The 19603-nt window shown below is 36.6% G+C and overlaps 2 protein-coding genes across 2 annotated transcripts; one reads left to right on the top strand and one right to left on the bottom strand.

The window, feature by feature from the left end:
* Nucleotides 1–975: 975 nt before the first annotated feature.
* LOC139901868 (uncharacterized) lies at nucleotides 976–1413 on the bottom strand. The gene has a single exon (XM_071884539.1). The coding sequence runs from the start codon at nucleotides 1411–1413 to the stop codon at nucleotides 976–978; it is 438 nt and encodes a 145-aa protein (XP_071740640.1).
* A 1542-nt stretch (nucleotides 1414–2955) lies between these two features.
* Nucleotides 2956–6515, top strand: LOC139898295 (protein YIP4b-like). Its single transcript, XM_071881026.1, has 3 exons — nucleotides 2956–3577; nucleotides 4589–4663; nucleotides 6089–6515. Exons 1-3 carry the CDS (start codon nucleotides 3092–3094, stop codon nucleotides 6347–6349), a joined length of 822 nt encoding a protein of 273 aa, XP_071737127.1. The 5' UTR covers nucleotides 2956–3091; the 3' UTR covers nucleotides 6350–6515.
* The last annotated feature ends 13088 nt before the right edge of the window (nucleotides 6516–19603 follow it).

The raw sequence follows: 19603 nt of genomic DNA, 5'->3' as shown, positions 1-19603 counted from the left end.
CTTTTTCATATTATTCAAACTCATTTGCATTCCTTGAAATTTTAAACCTTTTACAAGCTCATATATTATCTATATTATCCTTTATTTTTTAAGTTCCAAAGAATATTGAAACGTAGTTTAAGAAGGGCTTAGGAAGCCCAACAGAAGTTGAACAACCTTTCAAAGCAATAGCTAAACAATTGTGAGATTCATGAAGGTGAAGTATTATGGAAATGTAAGGGTGAAAGGGCAACTATAGAGACTTGGAAGAAAGTTTGAAAACTTGGAGATGAAGACGGGTTATCGTCATGACAAAACTCACCGATACGATCACCAACTCCGTTAAAAGTGCTAAACACCAAAGTAACCTATTAGAATCATGGACTAATTTTGACAGATTATCTCATGACCATACTCACGAGTTCTTCATTAAATGTTGAATGGTTCAAAATTTAAATGATTCAATGATTTTGATTAAACTTAGTTATGAACGACAATAATTTGTTTGATAATTATTTTGAAAGAATTCTAAAAATAATGTAAAACTAAGATACTACCCCTTTTAACTTTAAATGGTTCAACATAAATTGTTGAACGGTTCAATATCATTTTTCATTTATATGTCAATAACAAGCACATTAAATACCTAATGAGTTAACATTCAGTGTTTATTTGCAAGAGAGGCAATCAAACGCGCACTTAGATTAGCCTCTCTTGCTTGAGCTAATTGTGTTTAATGCACCTTGGGCATGGATTACTTGCATTTGCACTCATAACTCTCAAGTACCGTGTACCCGAAAATCTTCACATTAATTAATACGGAGTGGTATTAATATCAATTAATAGTTACAACACAAACAAAATAAACAAATACATTATAAATTTATAATCTCTTCCCTAAAAATTATTTACTTCAAAAAAATACATTTTTGCTTTAATGTCGTCATCATCAATTCATAATCTAAAATGAATCAATATAAACTTAAGCTTACAATCTTATTGATAACCAGAATTAGATGATCCAACAGTAGTGTCTCTTTTATACCTAAGTTGTAACGAAACTTGTCTTTCATATCGTAATTGCCGATGAAAATTCTCAATAAACATCTCAGCTCTCTTATCGACATCCTCTTCTTCACGAAAAGTCGTGGTTCTTTGTACACGAAAGCTTTTTGTCGTCTTCAACTCCTTAGAAGACGAACCCGAATCACAACACTTCAAATTATCTTCCTCTTCTTCATCATCTGACGATGACACAATCGCGGTCATCCCTAATTTTTCACCAAAGCTCAATCGCCGAAAACTTCTTCCACCCGTAAAAGAAGATACTAGCCGCCATCGACTTATGTTAGAGTTCATGAGGAACGTGACCTTTTTTACGACGGTTTTAAACCCGTGTAACAAGTTCCATTTGTTATTTTTGTTTTGTGACATTTGGTTTATGGGTGATTTAGAGAAATAATTAAAGAATGTTGGTTTGATGAATTGATGAAATTGAAACAGGAATGTTGGAGAAATATATAGAAATTGATGGTATTGTTGTTTTGTTGAGTGTAGGAGAATTTATGTAAGTTTGTTTATACGTAACAATGATAAAATATTAAATTGCGTGGAGAAAAAGGAGATTAAACAAGGTGGCGTTTGACAGCTTGCACTACAAGATACGCGGATTAGTTAACGCAAGTTTTATAAACTAGTTTAAGTAATCACAACAAAAATGATGACCAATGTCTATGTCATTTCCTTAGAAATGGGATCCGTCATATTTAAAAAAAAAAAAAAAAAAAAAAAAAAAAAAAAAAACCCTACTTGAAACTACAAGTCTAGACTTGAGTGGTATGAGATGAAATCTAACTTAGAGTACTATTAACTCAGGTTCGATTCTCATTTCAAGCCAGGACTTTCAAACTTTGATAGTATCATTAACATCAATGTGATTTGGGAAGGTCTTGGGGGGATTTTTTACCCAACATTCGATCGCACTGCTAACATCGTCGCGAATTGGATTTCTTCCTAACGTACGTGTATGTGGCATGTGATCGCAAAAGTGATTAAGTCCCCTCTGGTTGATGTCAATATTATCGTTTGAAGAAAAAGAACTGTCGAAAAATTTGAACACAATTTTTCATTCACTTTTGCTTTTTTTACTTTCCTTTCTCTAGTTATAAAAGCTATTATAAAAAAAAATGCTCCTACTAGCTCATATTGTTAACACATTTCGGAAACGAGAACATATTGACCGATATCCTTAAATAAAAAAAAAAATCTCTTTCTAGTTCCTATATTCATTTTTGGGGTAATTAAGAACGATACTCGCAAACGACAGTCACAAATCCCTTACATCCGCGACCCGTCTATCATGTTTTTTACCTACTCACGCCTACCCATCAACGAGTAAATATTTTTGTTCGTGCCCGTTAACCAAGAATACCCGCAGTTTACAGTCAATCTAGCGAGTTTGAATAATATACACATCAACTAATCAATGTGACGAATATCCACAACCCGTAAGTAAACTTACGAGTTACACATTATACTATCACACAACTTAGGGTAAAAATTATTCACATCGACCATAAGACCATTTCTAATAGGGACGTGTTAGCCCTGTGCCTTCAACACGCCTCTAGTGTGGCGTGTTGGAGGCCTTCAAGCTTGGCGTGTGTGCTAGGAGCATCGGAACAAAGTTGGTGTGTAGATTTAATGGCCAATTTTGATTGGTCCAAATAATTATTTTTTTGTAAAAATTTTTATTCAATATCTCATGTAATTTTCAATAATATTTTAACACATCACCTCAACGCGTCACTCAGCACTCCACTCTATTATTTTTCAGTTTACTAGCACGCTCGTCAAGTACCCCATACTACTCATCAACACGCGAACACGACCGGTCACAATTAAGTGATTAACATTAAAGATAGTCTAATATATTCATGACCCGGTCCATTTACGTACAAAACTTTCTTTCACCCATTTTGCATCCATTCGGATAATATAACTCTGAAACAGAGTCTAAACCAAGTCACCTTCATTTCTCCAATCTCTCAATCGGACCACCATGTTCTAAAAAACCACCACCGCATTCCACCTTCAATTCCACCACCAAAAAATGTCATACACCAATCCCAACGAACGTGACACCATCCCATTAAACCAATCATCCCAATCCGACATCGATGAAATCGAAAACCTAATGAATTCCACAATCACTCACACCGTCCTACCGGCCCGGCCACCGTCTCCACCGCGTGCTTCAATCCCGATCTCATCATCTCCCTTCATCTCCTCCAACCTTCCTCCACCGACGCCGCAACCGTCGACAAAACCACCGCCGTCTGTCCCCGCCGTTCCTCCGCCAAACTCCGTTCCACCGGTGACCGGATTCGGATCGCCACCGAATACGCTAACTGAACCTGTTTGGGATACGGTGAAACGAGATCTGTCACGGATTGTTAGTAATTTGAAATTAGTTGTGTTTCCGAATCCGTTTCGTGAAGATCCGGGAAAAGCGCTGAGAGATTGGGATCTGTGGGGCCCGTTCTTCTTCATTGTGTTTTTAGGGCTTGTTTTATCATGGTCTGCTTCTGTTAAGAAGGTTAGTGTTTAGTTTATTGTGATCTTGAATCGATTATGTTATCTGTGTGTATAGATCTAGTGGTATAGATGCTGTATTAATGTTAAAATGCTTTGTTAATATATGTAGATGATAACATTATTACAAACAGTTGGCCTGCATTGTAGCTGCGTATATAACCACTTACGTGATTCAATTATGTGTTATATATATGTATCTAAATGAATCATTAAGTGTATCCTGAATCTGTTTAGCAATTTGGAAAAATTAGGGTTCTAGACTTGTAGGTGAGCTTGAATGGTTGATTTACGGATGATCGGTATTGGGCGGTCTGGCACGGTCTGGGTGATTATGTTCCTACCTATCCAGTAGCGGAACTTGGAACTTAGAATACCTTTATTTGTTGCAGTCCTATTTAGGCAATGACACTGATGCAGTTATTTTTATTTTCTGCAAGTATTTGAGTAACCAGTGTATCGTATAAAACATCTGAAATGATATATGGTTATGACACTGATATGATTATGGTTGAAATGTGTGCCTATATATGGTGGATAATAGATACATTAGGTGATCTTTCTAGTATAAATAGAATGTTATGAGAACAAGCATACATGTGGGTATAACTTTTGTATTGTTTAAGAAATGATATACTCGCAAGTCGCAATATGTCAGGTTCAAACCTCACTAGTAACACATATTGGGGTTGCCTGGGAAAAGGGTCGGAAACAGTCACGGGATACCTCGGTTAGGTCACGTACATCTGAGTAAAATTAAAATTACCTCCCATCCCCGGGTAGCCTGAACATGAAAACTTTATCCGTTTGTATTGGTCAAAAAATGAGATTTGATGAACCGAGAAACATAAGAATGTTGAATAATGAAAAATTGGATCTTGCTTTTCAAAAGTGAGAATGGTCGATTGAATGATCATAACTTTAAGTGACTGATTTGTTTGATGCCATGGAAATGACCTTGGTCTAGTCTAGATAGTCTTAAAGGTTCTAATTTGTTTTACTTATTGTATTGCAGTCTGAAGTATTTGCAGTGGCCTTTGCACTACTTGCAACAGGTGCTATCATTCTGACATTGAACGTCCTGTTACTGGTATTCTACTCTTTTATTGTCTTCATTTATATACGGGGTGTTTGGTTGTGCATTATGAAATTATTCATCACGTTGCAAACTTGCAATCATAAGTGTCTAATGGTTGAATAAAATGGTTTTGATTATGATTATATGGATTATTTATTGGTCAAATAGACAAATACTTAGCTTTGGATATAAGGTTCATATCAGCTGTAATCTTACTGAATGTTATGGGAAACTATAACTACTTATTCACCTTCACTTTTACCTTATTTTAAAAGACTCTTCACCCACCTTTCCCATTGTTAATACAGATTAAACTATTATGAATTTTTTTTGTTGAAAATGGTTTATACAAATATATTTAAGGAATTATAAATGAATCTTATGATATCTCTAATGATATTTCTGTCTCAGTTGAAGTGTCCACCAAATAATCTTTTATCTACTTACTAAAATCTATTTTGATTTGTTAAAACGGAAAATGGACACTTATAATGGGACAACTGAAAATACTAATGTGGACCCTTGTAATTGGACGAAAGTAGTAGTTGATATCAAATAACTGTTCGTTTATAAGAATTAGATATATTTACCATATAAAATAATGTGAATTCCAACCACCCAGGTTTGCCTGAGTGGCCACCGAGTTGCCCAATGAAGCACACCACCCGGGTTCAATTCCTGGCTATGCCAAATTGTTCAAAAAGGGAGTGTGACTAGAGGGTGCGCATAATGCGCAATTCACCCGGTACCAGGTCTCGTGCTCGGGGGGCTTGATTACCCGAGGTTTTACCTTCTATGGGGGAGCCAATGTGCTCATTCATAGAAGGGTTTCCTCGTTTACCAAAAAAAAATAATGTGAATTCCTGGCAAACTACTTAGACCGGTACCAACGGTGTAGTCTTTTGCTTATTTTATAAAACTAGAAGACACCATAGGTACTTAGCCGTCATTTTGCGTCGGTAGGATGAAAAAACAATAAATCGTCGATACCAAGACGCACAAGGACACATGTGGTGGTGGGCCCAAAGTGCACTACTGACTCCATCTACTGACTTATATTAATTGATAATTGTTATACTAATAAAATATGTGGGTCCAGTCATTTTAACAAGTATGTAATGGTTGGGAGTGTTTAGTCTTTTTCATTCTTTTTGAGAAAGTGATGTCGTGAAGCTGACGTGGAACTCGGTCTTTCTAAAGGAGCATGTCATGGTTGAGAGGGGTCTTATTAATACTTTTGATAATTTGAATTTACAACTGATTATCTGATAATCAGGACTTCAAGCGGTAGACACATCCAAATAGTGTATGTCTGAACCGTTTAGTTGAATTTGATATGGTGTACATAAATACTGTATGATTATATTGTATTTGTATCAAAATTATATTTTGGATTGACTGACTGAAAAATGAGTTTGATGGTCTGGTTGTATGTAGGGTGGTCATATAATCTTCTTCCAAAGTCTGAGCCTATTGGGTTACTGTTTATTCCCTCTTGACGTTGGAGCCCTAATTTGCATGTTGAAGGATAATGTGATTTTAAAGATTGTGGTGGTGTGTGTTGCGTTGTCATGGAGTGCATGGGCTGCTTATCCATTCATAAGCATGGCTGTTAACCCTAGAAGAAAAGCGCTTGCACTTTACCCTGTTCTACTCATGTATGTATCTGTCGGTTTTCTTATCATTGCCATTGATTAGTAGCCACTAAATCTAAATCTTGTTATACGAAATTTTTTAATTACTTGATGAATGATGGATCAAACTATAATATCTGTTTCTATGTGTAATGTGTAAGAAAGTTTTGAATGAACAATAGTGATCAGGTTTATGAAATAATATATACTTATGTAGGATTGTGAAAAGCCTTTGCGGTGTTTTTTCTTTTTGGTGAAACCACTATATATAATATCAGATTTTTCTATTGTCTCACCTTGTGGTTTATGAGAATATTGAAAATTGAAAATATGGATTTTTCGGTTTACTTGAACTGTATGACCATGCCAATTTCAAAGGCTATGTTCAACTAGTTTTATTTTGAACGGAGTAGTTCATGAGTTTTATGTTGGAGAGAAAGAGAAAATAAAGTGTTATGAGTTTAAAATTGATCACATGCTTAGGACGTGCCTGGCGTTTAAATGAAGCACGTGATTGACACGTATTCATCTTCTTCATTTGTTCCAACTTCGATGTTGACTTCGTTTGACCATCAGCTCGTTGTGCAATTGACTAACAGAATGCAGTTACTAGTTAGTTAGAATGTTGGCGGTTGTTAGCTGATACTTAAACGAGTTCATTAGTCAGATTGATTAGGTTTTTCATTGTGTAATTCACACATTCTCTCTCAATTTCCGTATGAAGAATTTCAATACTGTGCAAATCAATTCTAGATCTTCTACTAATTGAGGTCTCTGTTGATTTGTGAGGTTTAATTTCAATTGCTGTAATCCTAATTAGACCATATCAATTGGTATCAGAGCGATTTTCTGGTGAAATCGATCTAATTTTGGCGAATTTTTTAGGAATCATGGTGGTTGCTACACGAGGTTCATCTACGGATGATCACACCAAGGAGTTCATCACTGAGTTGGTGAATGCATCATTGGAAGACACAAGGAAGACGATGGCTGATGTAACAGCTCAATTAAGCAATGTGCTGGTGCAACAGAATTATGTAACCAAAGAGTTGCAGAAGATTAAAGGTGGTGAAGGAGGTAGCAGTAAAGGATCATTACAACTCACACGGCTTACTGAGCTGGACTTTCCAAAATTTGATGGAGATGAGGTCAATGATTGGTTGTACGATGCAAGCAGTTTTTCTTTGTTGATGGCATAGAAGAGGAGGATAAGGTGAAGATAGCCTCAATTCACCTCTATAAGAAGGCTCTACATTGGCACCAACAATACATCAAGATTCATGGTGAAAATGTGGACTGGAATACATATGAAGCAGCAATCCTCAAAAGATTTGGAACTACAATTGAAGATCCAATGGCTGAACTTAAAAATTTGAAGCAAGATGGATCTGTGCAGGCATATCAAGATGCATTTGAGAGTTTGTTGAATAAAGTTGAAATAAGTGAGAAGCAGGCAATCAGCTTATATTTGAGGGGCTTACAGAACGATATTGAACTTCCAGTGAGAATGTTCAAGCCTAATACATTAGAAGATACTTTTTGTTTGGCTAAGTTGCAGGAAGACACTATTGAAGCAATAAAGAAGAAATATGCTCCAATTTTACCTACACCAAGGTCAAGCTATACCAGTTACCAGTCAAGAAGTGTCACACCAAATGTACCATCAAATACTGTGATGACATTGCCTTCTACACCTGCAAGATTGGCTCTACCTGCACCTAAACCACAAAACCAGAAGAGGCAGTTAACACAGAAAGAATTGGAGGAAAAAAGGGCAAAAGGTTTATGTTTCTATTGTGATCAAAGGTACATTCCAGGTCATAAATGCAGTGGTCAACTCTATTCCTTAGAAATACTACAAGATGAAGATGAAGGGAATAACACACTCACAGAAGCTGTACAGTTTGCAGAGCTTGAAGATGTTTCAGAAGAGGTGATAGAGTACTCACCACACATTTCTTTAAATGCTCTTACTGGAACAAATTCATATCAAACCATGAGGGTCTGTGGAAAGGTACAAAACCAAACCATTCACATATTAATCGACTCTGACAGTACACATAATTTTCTAGATATAAATGTGGCAAAAAGGTTAGGTTGTAAGATCCAACAAATTAGACCTATGAATGTGAATGTGTGTGTGCCTGGAGGAAACAAAATTTTAAGTACTAGTGAGTGCTTAGGGTTCAAGTAGAAGATGCACTGTAACGACTCAACCCGTTATCCAATCGAATATGCAGTAAAAGATATATATATTTTTTTTTATTTCAGAAGGGTGCGCGGTGCGCACAAGGCCTGACAGCCTATGTCCGGATTTTCCAAATTTTGATTAAAGATCTCCCACTTCCCGACACTTTTAGACGAAACGCTTTTCACAACACATTATAATAAACAAGACTAACACGTTCCAATAATAAAACGAGTTTTACGACACCGGGCCCACGTCGGCCGTTTTATGACTTTCGTACAAAATACAAGTTTCAATCCCAATTTACACTTAGACGAGTTAGGACTTTATAACCCAAGCCGATACCAAGAGCATAATCCCGGGGACTACCAAATCCCCAATCCGCGTTCGCATATCCAAAAGCTACCCCATCGAGCCCAAGCGCTCCTACGCAACTAGTCTAACAACTAGCTAGCCTCATAACAAAATACATGAAAAAGGTAAACAAAGAGAGGGGTAAGCATAAAGCTTAGTGAATGCAATAATTATACATATACATATATAATATACCTACTTGCAGTCACTTACACACATACCGCATACATGCTAGCAATATAATTAGCAACCATCTCAAGTATAAGGCTAATAACCTCCATATCGCAAGCTAGCATAACCAATAGCATATACTCAAACAATATAATATGCTACACTACAACACATACACAAATCATATGGTTAACCATTCTCGCGTCATGGTGCTACCGGCTCTTTGGTTCACACCATACGCATCGGTTATGATGCTACCGGCTCTTTGGTTCACATCACAACCCGAGTCATACTCGCGCTAAAGTGCTACCGGCTCTTTGGTTCACACTCTAACAACTCGTGCCGTAGTGCTACCGGCTCTTTGGTTCACATTACAACACACGTACTATGACGCTACCGGCTCTTTGGTTCACATCATAGCACAATCCCACATACTATGGCACTACCGGCTCTTTGGTTCATACCATAGCATACAAATAAATACATTATATACATACGCATATAATCATTCCACTCATCTTGGAATGCCCGCACAAGTCATGTATAACATGATCTTCGTCCTCAAATCCGAGCAAGTAACCACCTATATCACACATAGGTACAATATACACATAAATAGCCATTCTCTAAAAGAGAACCCGACACAAACTTCCCTTAGCCGAGGGATCACACCTTGCTCGCCAAAACTCGCTCATTTAACACCTAATGGACACAAACCAATTACCACTTCGGGTGGTAATTCAAACCAACACAACAAAGTACAATTTAACCCAAATCATACTTTACACCAATTAGACCTAGGGGTAGTAACCATTTCAAACACCGATTACACCAAAACCCCAACACGTGCAATATTGACCCATATTGCTTTTGACCACGTTTGACTTATGTTAAAATATCACTTTAGCTCCAAAATTACTTATCGCGAGTAATTACATCCAAAAACATTATTTAACACTTAACAAAAGCGTTTATCATCCATTTAATCCAAATTAGTGTCGTCATCAATTTTGGCCCAATTCAAATTACCATTTTGACCAAAGTCATAAAACGCCCAAAATCACTAACGACTAGTGATTATATTTCCAAAACACCAATTAATACCTAAATCAAGTATTTACATACTTGATTCACCAAAACTTGACTCAAAACCCATTTTGACACCAAACCCAGTCAACATCAATTTTGACTAGCAAAACTTGTTCTTAAGAACATCAAAGTCACTAACAACCTTTCAATCTAGAGGTTTAACTCCCAAACCAAGACAAATACTTTCAAATTCATCATCAAACCCTAAACTCACAATAATCGGGTTCACTTACACTAGCAATACAACAAAACCCCCAATTTCATGAGAAATGGGGTTTATAACCCTAACTAGCTCAAACCCCAAACATGAACAAGAATCATAAACAACAAAATTCGGAGTTAGAACTTACCAATACTACCAAAACGTAGCCGTGAACGAGGTGAACAACCTTAACTCTTGTACCTTAACCCGAGTCACCCTCATTCTTCTCCAAATGGAGCTTTCCCTCTCTAAAACTCTTCCTCTCTCTAGGGTTTGAAGATGAGAGAGTTGTGGATGCGAAAGTGATCCATAATTGGATCCAAATCTGCCAATAAGCCTACAGATCCGTCCTCAAGTGAAAAGACCAAAAAGCCCCTCATTTAACTCAAAATAGAAAAAGGCAGAAAACTGTCCCAGGTGGGGTGCGCGGCGCGCACCCTTGAATGTGCGCGGCGCGCACAAGGGTCTAAACAGATTCTGAAGTTCAGGGACTGATTCTGAAAAATCCTGATTCTGATGTAAATTCTGAAAATGCATAAGTGTTAGGTAGACCTTTTGTGGCGCTTTCTGGTGCACACATTTTCTGACACCTTCAGGAACATTTCCTGACGCACAAAATTCAGGGTGTTACAACTCTCCCCCACTTAGATTGGATCACGTCCTCGTGATTCGCACTGAATACTAGAAGTTAAGCACTTCCCCTTTGAACATTCTCGCCTCCAAATGCGGAGTCACACGTGTAGTAATCACGTATCCGACGAAACACAATCAAGGTCGACATCCAATAACATCTTACATAAATTCTAAGATCTCACCACACGCTAATAATCGCTAGCGTGCACTACCGCAACAAGCGATATCTCATACACTCAACGTCAAAATACGGAAAACACCATTATCCCTGCAAGTTCTCTCGACTAAAACTCGCAACAAGCTACATCTATAACTACATCACCCAACGCGATCTACTAGGTCCACTACGCCGTGAACCAAGTCTTGCATTAATCCCAATCGAGAAGGATTCATGCCGTGTCGAAACTCAGTACTTTCAACGGTCCATAACCGTACCACTCAACGATCGCACATCCGCTTATGTGCAAACATTTGTTTTCCACCCCAGAAAACCCGTGATTCGCAATTTTACAAGTCGATGCCAACGGGGCAATCGACACGCTCCTCCGACTAGTACTTCTTACAGTCACCACAACCGGGTTATTCCTTCAACGAAGAAATTTTGGTATCCCCAAATATTCACACTGGGAACATAACTTTCCCATCAATCGATCCGCACACGACCACCAGTCTCTGGACTAATCCAGGGCGACAATAATACACCACATGCTAAACAATACATCAACACTCGACATAGGGTTCCTCATCCAAACCCTACAACATAGTCACACGAGACGGCTTACTAGTACTAGCAAGGAGACTATTCATATACTAGAATCCCGTCAACAACGAATCATCATCTTAACAATTCGCGATTTACCACACGACCCACAAAAATATTCACCAAAGCCGGGTGAACCTTCCTACCTAGACCGTCCGTTAAGGATGGCCTCGACATTTCAATGCAACCTACGGGTCACATCACTATGGTACACATTCTCGCAACCAAAACAACACTTGCGTGTCTCTATGTGAGACAATCAGAACCGACACTCTCGCCTCACAATCGTCCATTAAGTGGAATAATTCACTTGACAATTTTCACGATCACGTTTCCCGACAGGGAAAATACAGTATCCACCACAATATAGAAATTGTACCTATTCGACAATACGATCCAAGTTTCATAGCAACCCAGATTTTACATTCGAGAGCACCTGCAGCAACAACTTCATTATCTCACCTCCGTGAACTCCATCTTTGCACTTGATCTCGTACCTCACTTTGGTGCTACACTGAAATGTCCCGTTCTTATTGATTAAAAACGTTCCATATTAATTGATTTCGTTGCGAGGTTTTGACCTCTATATGAGACGTTTTTCAAAGACTGCATTCATTTTTAAAACAAACTATAACCTTTATTTCATAAATAAAGGTTTAAAAAGCTTTACGTAGATTATCAAATAATGATAATCTAAAATATCTTGTTTACACACGACCATTACATAATGGTTTACAATACAAATATGTTACATCGAAATCAGTTTCTTGAATGCAGTTTTCACACAATATCATACAAACATGGACTCCAAATCTTGTCCTTATTTTAGTATGCAACAGCGGAAGCTCTTAGTATTCACCTGAGAATAAACATGCTTTAAACGTCAACAAAAATGTTGGTGAGTTATAGGTTTAACCTATATATATCAAATCGTAACAATAGACCACAAGATTTCATATTTCAATACACATCCCATACATAGAGATAAAAATTATTCATATGGTGAACACCTGGTAACCGACATTAACAAGATGCATATATAAGAATATCCCCATCATTCCGGGACACCCTTCGGATATGATATAAATTTCGAAGTACTAAAGCATCCGGTACTTTGGATGTGGTTTGTTAGGCCCAATAGATCTATCTTTAGGATTCGCGTCAATTAGGGTGTCTGTTTCCTAATTCTTAGATTACCAGCCTTAATAAAAAGGGGCATATTCGATTTCGATAATTCAACCATAGAATGTAGTTTCACGTACTTGTGTCTATTTTGTAAATCATTTATAAAACCTGCATGTATTCTCATCCCAAAAATATTAGATTTTAAAAGTGGGACTATAACTCACTTTCACAGATTTTTACTTCTTCGGGAAGTAAGACTTGGCCACTGGTTGATTCACGAACCTATAACAATATATACATATATATCAAAGTATGTTCAAAATATATTTACAACACTTTTAATATATTTTGATGTTTTAAGTTTATTAAGTCAGCTGTCCTCGTTAGTAACCTACAACTAGTTGTCCACAGTTAGATGTACAGAAATAAATCGATAAATATTATCTTGAATCAATCCACGACCCAGTGTACACGTATCTCAGTATTGATCACAACTCAAACTATATATATTTTGGAATCAACCTCAACCCTGTATAGCTAACTCCAACATTCACATATAGAGTGTCTATGGTTGTTCCGAAATATATATAGATGTGTCGACGTGATAGGTCGAAACATTGTATACGTGTCTATGGTATCTCAAGATTACATAATATACAATACAAGTTGATTAAGTTATGGTTGGAATAGATTTGTTACCAATTTTCACGTAGCTAAAATGAGAAAAATTATCCAATCTTGTTTTACCCATAACTTCTTCATTTTAAATCCGTTTTGAGTGAATCAAATTGCTATGGTTTCATATTGAACTCTATTTTATGAATCTAAACAGAAAAAGTATAGGTTTATAGTCGGAAAAATAAGTTACAAGTAGTTTTTGTAAAGGTAGTCATTTCAGTCGAAAGAACGACGTCTAGATGACCATTTTAGAAAACATACTTCCACTTTGAGTTTAACCATAATTTTTGGATATAGTTTCATGTTCATAATAAAAATCATTTTCCAAGAATTACAACTTTTAAATCAAAGTTTATCGTAGTTTTTAATTAACTAACCCAAAACAGCCCGCGGTGTTACTACGACGGCGTAAATCCGGTTTTACGTTGTTTTTCGTGTTTCCAGGTTTTAAATCATTAAGTTAGCATATCATATAGATATAGAACATGTGTTTAGTTGATTTTAAAAGTCGAGTTAGAAGGATTAACTTTTATTTGCGAACAAGTTTAGAATTAACTAAACTATGTTCTAGTGATTACAAGTTTAAACCTTCGAATAAGATAGCTTTATATGTATGAATCGAATGATGTTATGAACATCATTACTCCCTCAAGTTCCTTGGATAAACCTACTGGAAATGAGAAAAATAGATCTAGCTTCAAAGGATCCTTGGATGGCTTGAAAGTTCTTGAAGCAGAATCATGACACGAAAACAATTTCAAGTAAGATTTTCACTCGAAATAAGATTGTTATAGTTATAGAAATTGAATTAAAGTTTGAATATGATTATTACCTTGTATTAGAAAGATAACCTACTGTAAGTAACAAAGGTTTCTTGATCTTGGATGATTACTTGGAATGGATTTAGAAAACTTGGAAGTAAACTTGCAATCTTGGAAGTATTCTTGATTTTATGAAACTAGAACTTTTGGAATTTACGAAGAACACTTAGAACTTGAAGATAGAACTTGAGAGAGATCAATTAGATGAAGAAAATTGAAGAATGAAAGTGTTTGTAGGTGTTTTTGGTCGTTGGTGTATGGATTAGATATAAAGGATATGTAATTTTGTTTTCATGTAAATAAGTCATGAATGATTACTCATATTTTTGTAATTTTATGAGATATTTCATGCTAGTTGCCAAATGATGGTTCCCACATGTGTTAGGTGACTCACATGGGCTGCTAAGAGCTGATCATTGGAGTGTATATACCAATAGTACATACATCTAAAAGCTGTGTATTGTACGAGTACGCATACGGGTGCATACGAGTAGAATTGTTGATGAAACTGAACGAGGATGTAATTGTAAGCATTTTTGTTAAGTAGAAGTATTTTGATAAGTGTCTTGAAGTCTTTCAAAAGTGTATGAATATATATTAAAACACTACATGTATATACACTTTAACTGAGTCGTTAAGTCATCGTTAGTCGTTACATGTAAATGTGGTCTTGAAACCTTTAGGTTAACGATCTTATTGAATGTTGTTAACCCATTGTTTATTATAACAAATGAGATGTTAAATTGTTATATTATCATGATATTATGATATATAATATATCTTAGTATGATATATATACAGAAAAATGTCGTTACAACGATAATCGTTACATATATGTCTCGTTTCGAAATCATTAAGTTAGTAGTCTTATTTTTACATATGTATTTCATTGTTAATACACTTAATAATATATTTACTTATCATTTAACATAATTAACCAAGTGTATCAATATCTTAATATGATTCATATGTACCTAGTAAGACGTTGTTATAACGATAATCGTTATATATATCGTTTTCGAGTTTCTTAAATTAATAGTCTCATTTTTATGTATATAACTCATTGTTAAAATACCTAATGAGATACATACTTATAATAAAATCATGTTAACTATATATATAACCATATATATATCATCGTATAGTTTTTACAAGTTTTAACGTTCGTGAATCACCGGTCAACTTGGGTGGTCAATTGTCTATATAAAACCTATTTCAATTAATCAATTCTTAATAATTTTGATTGCTTAACATGTTGGAAACACTTAATCATGTAAATATCAATTTAATTTAATATATATATATATATATATATATATATATATATATATATATATATATATATATATATATATAAACATGGAAAAGTTCGGGTCACTACAGTACCTACCCGTTAAATAAATTTCGTCCCGAAATTTTAAATAGTTGGAGGTGTTGACGTATCTTCTGGAAATAAATGCGGGTATTTATTCTTCATCTGATCTTCTCGTTCCCAGGTGAACTCGGGTCCTCTACGAGCATTCCATCGAACCTTAACAATTGGTATCTTGTTTTGCTTAAGTCTTTTAACCTCACGATCCATTATTTCGACGGGTTCTTCGATAAATTGAAGTTTTTCGTTGATTTGGATTTCATCTAACGGAATAGTGAGATCTTCTTTAGCAAAACATTTCTTCAAAATCGAGACGTGGAAAGTGTTATGTACAGCCGCGAGTTGTTGAGGTAACTCAAGTCGGTAAGCTACTGGTCCGACACGATCAATAATATTGAATGGTCCAATATACCTTGGATTTAATTTCCCTCGTTTACCAAATCGAACAACGCCTTTCCAAGGTGCAACTTTAAGCATGACCATCTCTCCAATTTCAAATTCTATATATTTTCTTTTAATGTCAGCGTAGCTCTTTTGTCGACTTTGGGCGGTTTTCAACCGTTGTTGAATTTGGATGATCTTCTCGGTAGTTTCTTGTATTATCGCCGAACCCGTAATCTGTCTATCCCCCACTTCACTCCAACAAATCGGAGACCTGCACTTTCTACCATAAAGTGCTTCAAACGGCGCCATCTCAATGCTTGAATGGTAGCTGTTGTTGTAGGAAAATTCTGCTAACGGTAGATGTCGATCCCAACTGTTTCCGAAATCAATAACACATGCTCGTAGCATGTCTTCAAGCGTTTGTATCGTCCTTTCGCTCTGCCCATCAGTTTGTGGATGATAGGCAGTACTCATGTCTAGACGAGTTCCTAATGCTTGCTGTAATGTCTGTCAGAATCTTGAAATAAATCTGCCATCCCTATCAGAGATAATAGAGATTGGTATTCCATGTCTGGAGACGACTTCCTTCAAATACAGTCGTGCTAACTTCTCCATCTTGTCATCTTCTCTTATTGGCAGGAAGTGTGCTGATTTGGTGAGACGATCAACTATTACCCAAATAGTATCAAAACCACTTGCAGTCCTTGGAAATTTAGTGATGAAATCCATGGTAATGTTTTCCCATTTCCATTCCGGGATTTCGGGTTGTTGAAGTAGACCAGATGGTTTCTGATGCTCAGCTTTGACCTTAGAACACGTCAAACATTCTCCTACGTATTTAGCAACATCGGCTTTTATACCCGGCCACCAAAGATGTTTCTTGAGATCCTTGTACATCTTCCCCGTTCCAGGATGTATTGAGTATCTTGTTTTATGAGCTTCTCTAAGTACCATTTCTCTCATATATCCAAATTTTGGTACCCAAATCCTTTCAGCCCTATACCGGGTTCCGTCTTCCCGAATATTAAGATGCTTCTCCGATCCTTTGGGTATTTCATCCTTTAAATTTCTCTCTTTTAAAACTCCTTGTTGCGCCTCCTTTATTTGAGTAGTAAGGTTATTATGAATCATTATATTCATAGATTTTACTCGAATGGGTTCTCTGTCCTTCCTGCTCAAGGCGTCGGCTACCACATTTGCCTTCCCTGGGTGGTAACGAATCTCAAAGTCGTAATCATTCAACAATTCAATCCACCTACGCTGCCTCATATTCAGTTGTTTCTGATTAAATATGTGTTGAAGACTTTTGTGGTCGGTATATATAATACTTTTGACCCCATATAAGTAGTGCCTCCAAGTCTTTAATGCAAAAACAACCGCGCCTAATTCCAAATCATGCGTCGTATAATTTTGCTCGTGAATCTTCAATTGTCTAGACGCATAAGCAATCATCTTCGTTCGTTGCATTAATACACAACTGAGACCTTTCTTTGATGAGTCACAATAAATCACAAAATCATCATTCCCTTCAGGCAATGACAATATAGGTGCCGTAGTTAGCTTTTTCTTCAATAACTGAAACGCCTTCTCTTGTTCATCCTTCCATTCAAATTTCTTCCCTTTATGCGTTAATGCAGTCAAGGGTTTTGCTATTTTGGAGAAATCTTGGATGAATCTTCTGTAGTAACCAGCCAATCCTAAAAATTGATGTATATGCTTCGGAGTTTTTGGGGTTTCCCACTTTTCAACGGTTTCGATCTTTGCCGGGTCCACCTGGATACCTTCTTTGTTCACTATGTGACCGAGGAATTGAACTTCTTCCAACCAAAATGCACACTTTGAAAACTTAGCGTACAGTTTTTCTTTCCTCAATACTTCTAGCACTTTTCTCAAATGTTCTTCGTGCTCTTGATCATTCTTTGAGTAAATAAGTATGTCATCAATGAAAACAATGACAAACTTGTCAAGATATGGCCCCCACACACTCGGTTCATAAGGTCCATGAACACAGCTGGTGCGTTAGTCAATCCAAACGGCATAACAATAAACTCGTAATGACCATAACGCGTCCTAAAAGCAGTTTTTGGAATATCATCCTCCTTTACTCGCATTTGATGATATCCAGAACGTAAATCGATCTTCGAATAAACCGACGAGCCTTGTAGTTGATCAAATAAGTCGTCAATTCTCGGCAGTGGATAACGGTTTTTGATGGTAAGTTTGTTCAACTCTCTGTAGTCAATACACAACCTAAATTGTAACAGACTGAAACCCGGGCTAGTTGTAAGTTGTCTTTTTTGCCCTTAGAGTTTGTGCTTAGTCTTAAGTGATTTTTATTTTAATTATTTAATTAGTGTTTTATTATATTTGTGTTGTGTCCAGTTTGTGACAAGGGTCCCAGAGCAGGTTTGTTTATTTTATTTGGACCTCGTTTGAGTTACCTAATCTTGTGCGAAAGATATCAGATAACTGGTAAATACCCGTGTGTTGCACAGTGTGGGAATTAATCCCAAATATGTGACTAGTGTACTGCCTTCTTCTTTCCATTTCTAGAATTTTCCCACACACACCCGTACCTTCATCCCTCCCACCTAACGAAACCCTAATTCTCCATTGTTGATCTTGAGCTCGAATTGGTCTTGAAATCACGTTCTTTACACTCTACTGATTCTTTTAAGGTATGAATCATGAGCTTTCATGATCAATTTAGTGTTAAAATGGTGTTTTTAAGTGTATTTGTTCATAAGCTTGATTTTGTGTCAAAATCAATGGATTTGATGTTGTTATGGTCAAAACTTTATGGGTTTATAGTCTATAACATGTAGTAATTGAGTTGTGGTAAGTTTTGGTGTCGAAAACGAGCTCTAGATCGAGTTTTGGTGAATTTAGCTTGAAGTCCGTAGGTTGTGTTCAGAATCTGCAGATGATGAACACAGTCGGCCGACTGTCGGTCGACAGTCGACCGACTGGCTAGTGAACCGACCGACTGAGTTCGACTTTCGGCCGATTGTGGTGATACCAAATAAGTCGACCGATTGGGAAAGTCAGTCGACCGGTTGTGTCAAAAGTCGACCGACTGTCTATGTCAGTCGACCGATTGAGGAGACAGTCGACCGACTGTGTGTACAGGGCAGAATGTTTTACCAAAGTGCCTTTTTTCTAGCCGTTATGCTGCCCGTTTATATTTTGGTGTTCAGGATGTAAATTTTGAAAGTGCACAAGTGTTAAGCATGAAAATTTTAGCGGACGCATTTTTTTATGAATTTGCTATAATTCGCTGTCAGTGTGTCTAATCTTGATGGGAACACTATTCTAACTTGGTTTTTGTTGTTCTCAGGAGATAAGGACAAGGAAGAAGCTCAGAAATAATAACCGAGCAGTTGCTGGTAATTGGTGAGTGGGTCTATCTACGGATAGAGTTTAAGTAGCATATCATGCTACTGTGGTTGACTCTTTTACCATGCATAGTGTAGGAATTGCCATGATAGAATAATATCGTTTGCCTGATGTTGTTTGTGAATTATGTGTACACTGTGTGAAT

This window comes from Rutidosis leptorrhynchoides, chromosome 3, assembly GCF_046630445.1.
Source record: "Rutidosis leptorrhynchoides isolate AG116_Rl617_1_P2 chromosome 3, CSIRO_AGI_Rlap_v1, whole genome shotgun sequence".
In the NCBI taxonomy this organism is placed as follows: Eukaryota; Viridiplantae; Streptophyta; class Magnoliopsida; order Asterales; family Asteraceae; genus Rutidosis; species Rutidosis leptorrhynchoides.
Note: the sequence above shows the minus strand (reverse complement) of the source record. Positions and strands in the feature narration are given on the sequence as shown.

Coding starts and splice junctions, on each gene's coding strand:
- LOC139901868 (XM_071884539.1), bottom strand. CDS start 1,413: ATGTCACAAAACAAAAATAACAAATGGAACTTGTTACACGGGTTTAAA.
- LOC139898295 (XM_071881026.1), top strand. CDS start 3,092: ATGTCATACACCAATCCCAACGAACGTGACACCATCCCATTAAACCAA. Junction 3,578..4,588: donor GGTCTGCTTCTGTTAAGAAG/GTTAGTGTTTAG, acceptor ATTGTATTGCAG/TCTGAAGTATTTGCAGTGGC. Junction 4,664..6,088: donor CATTGAACGTCCTGTTACTG/GTATTCTACTCT, acceptor GGTTGTATGTAG/GGTGGTCATATAATCTTCTT.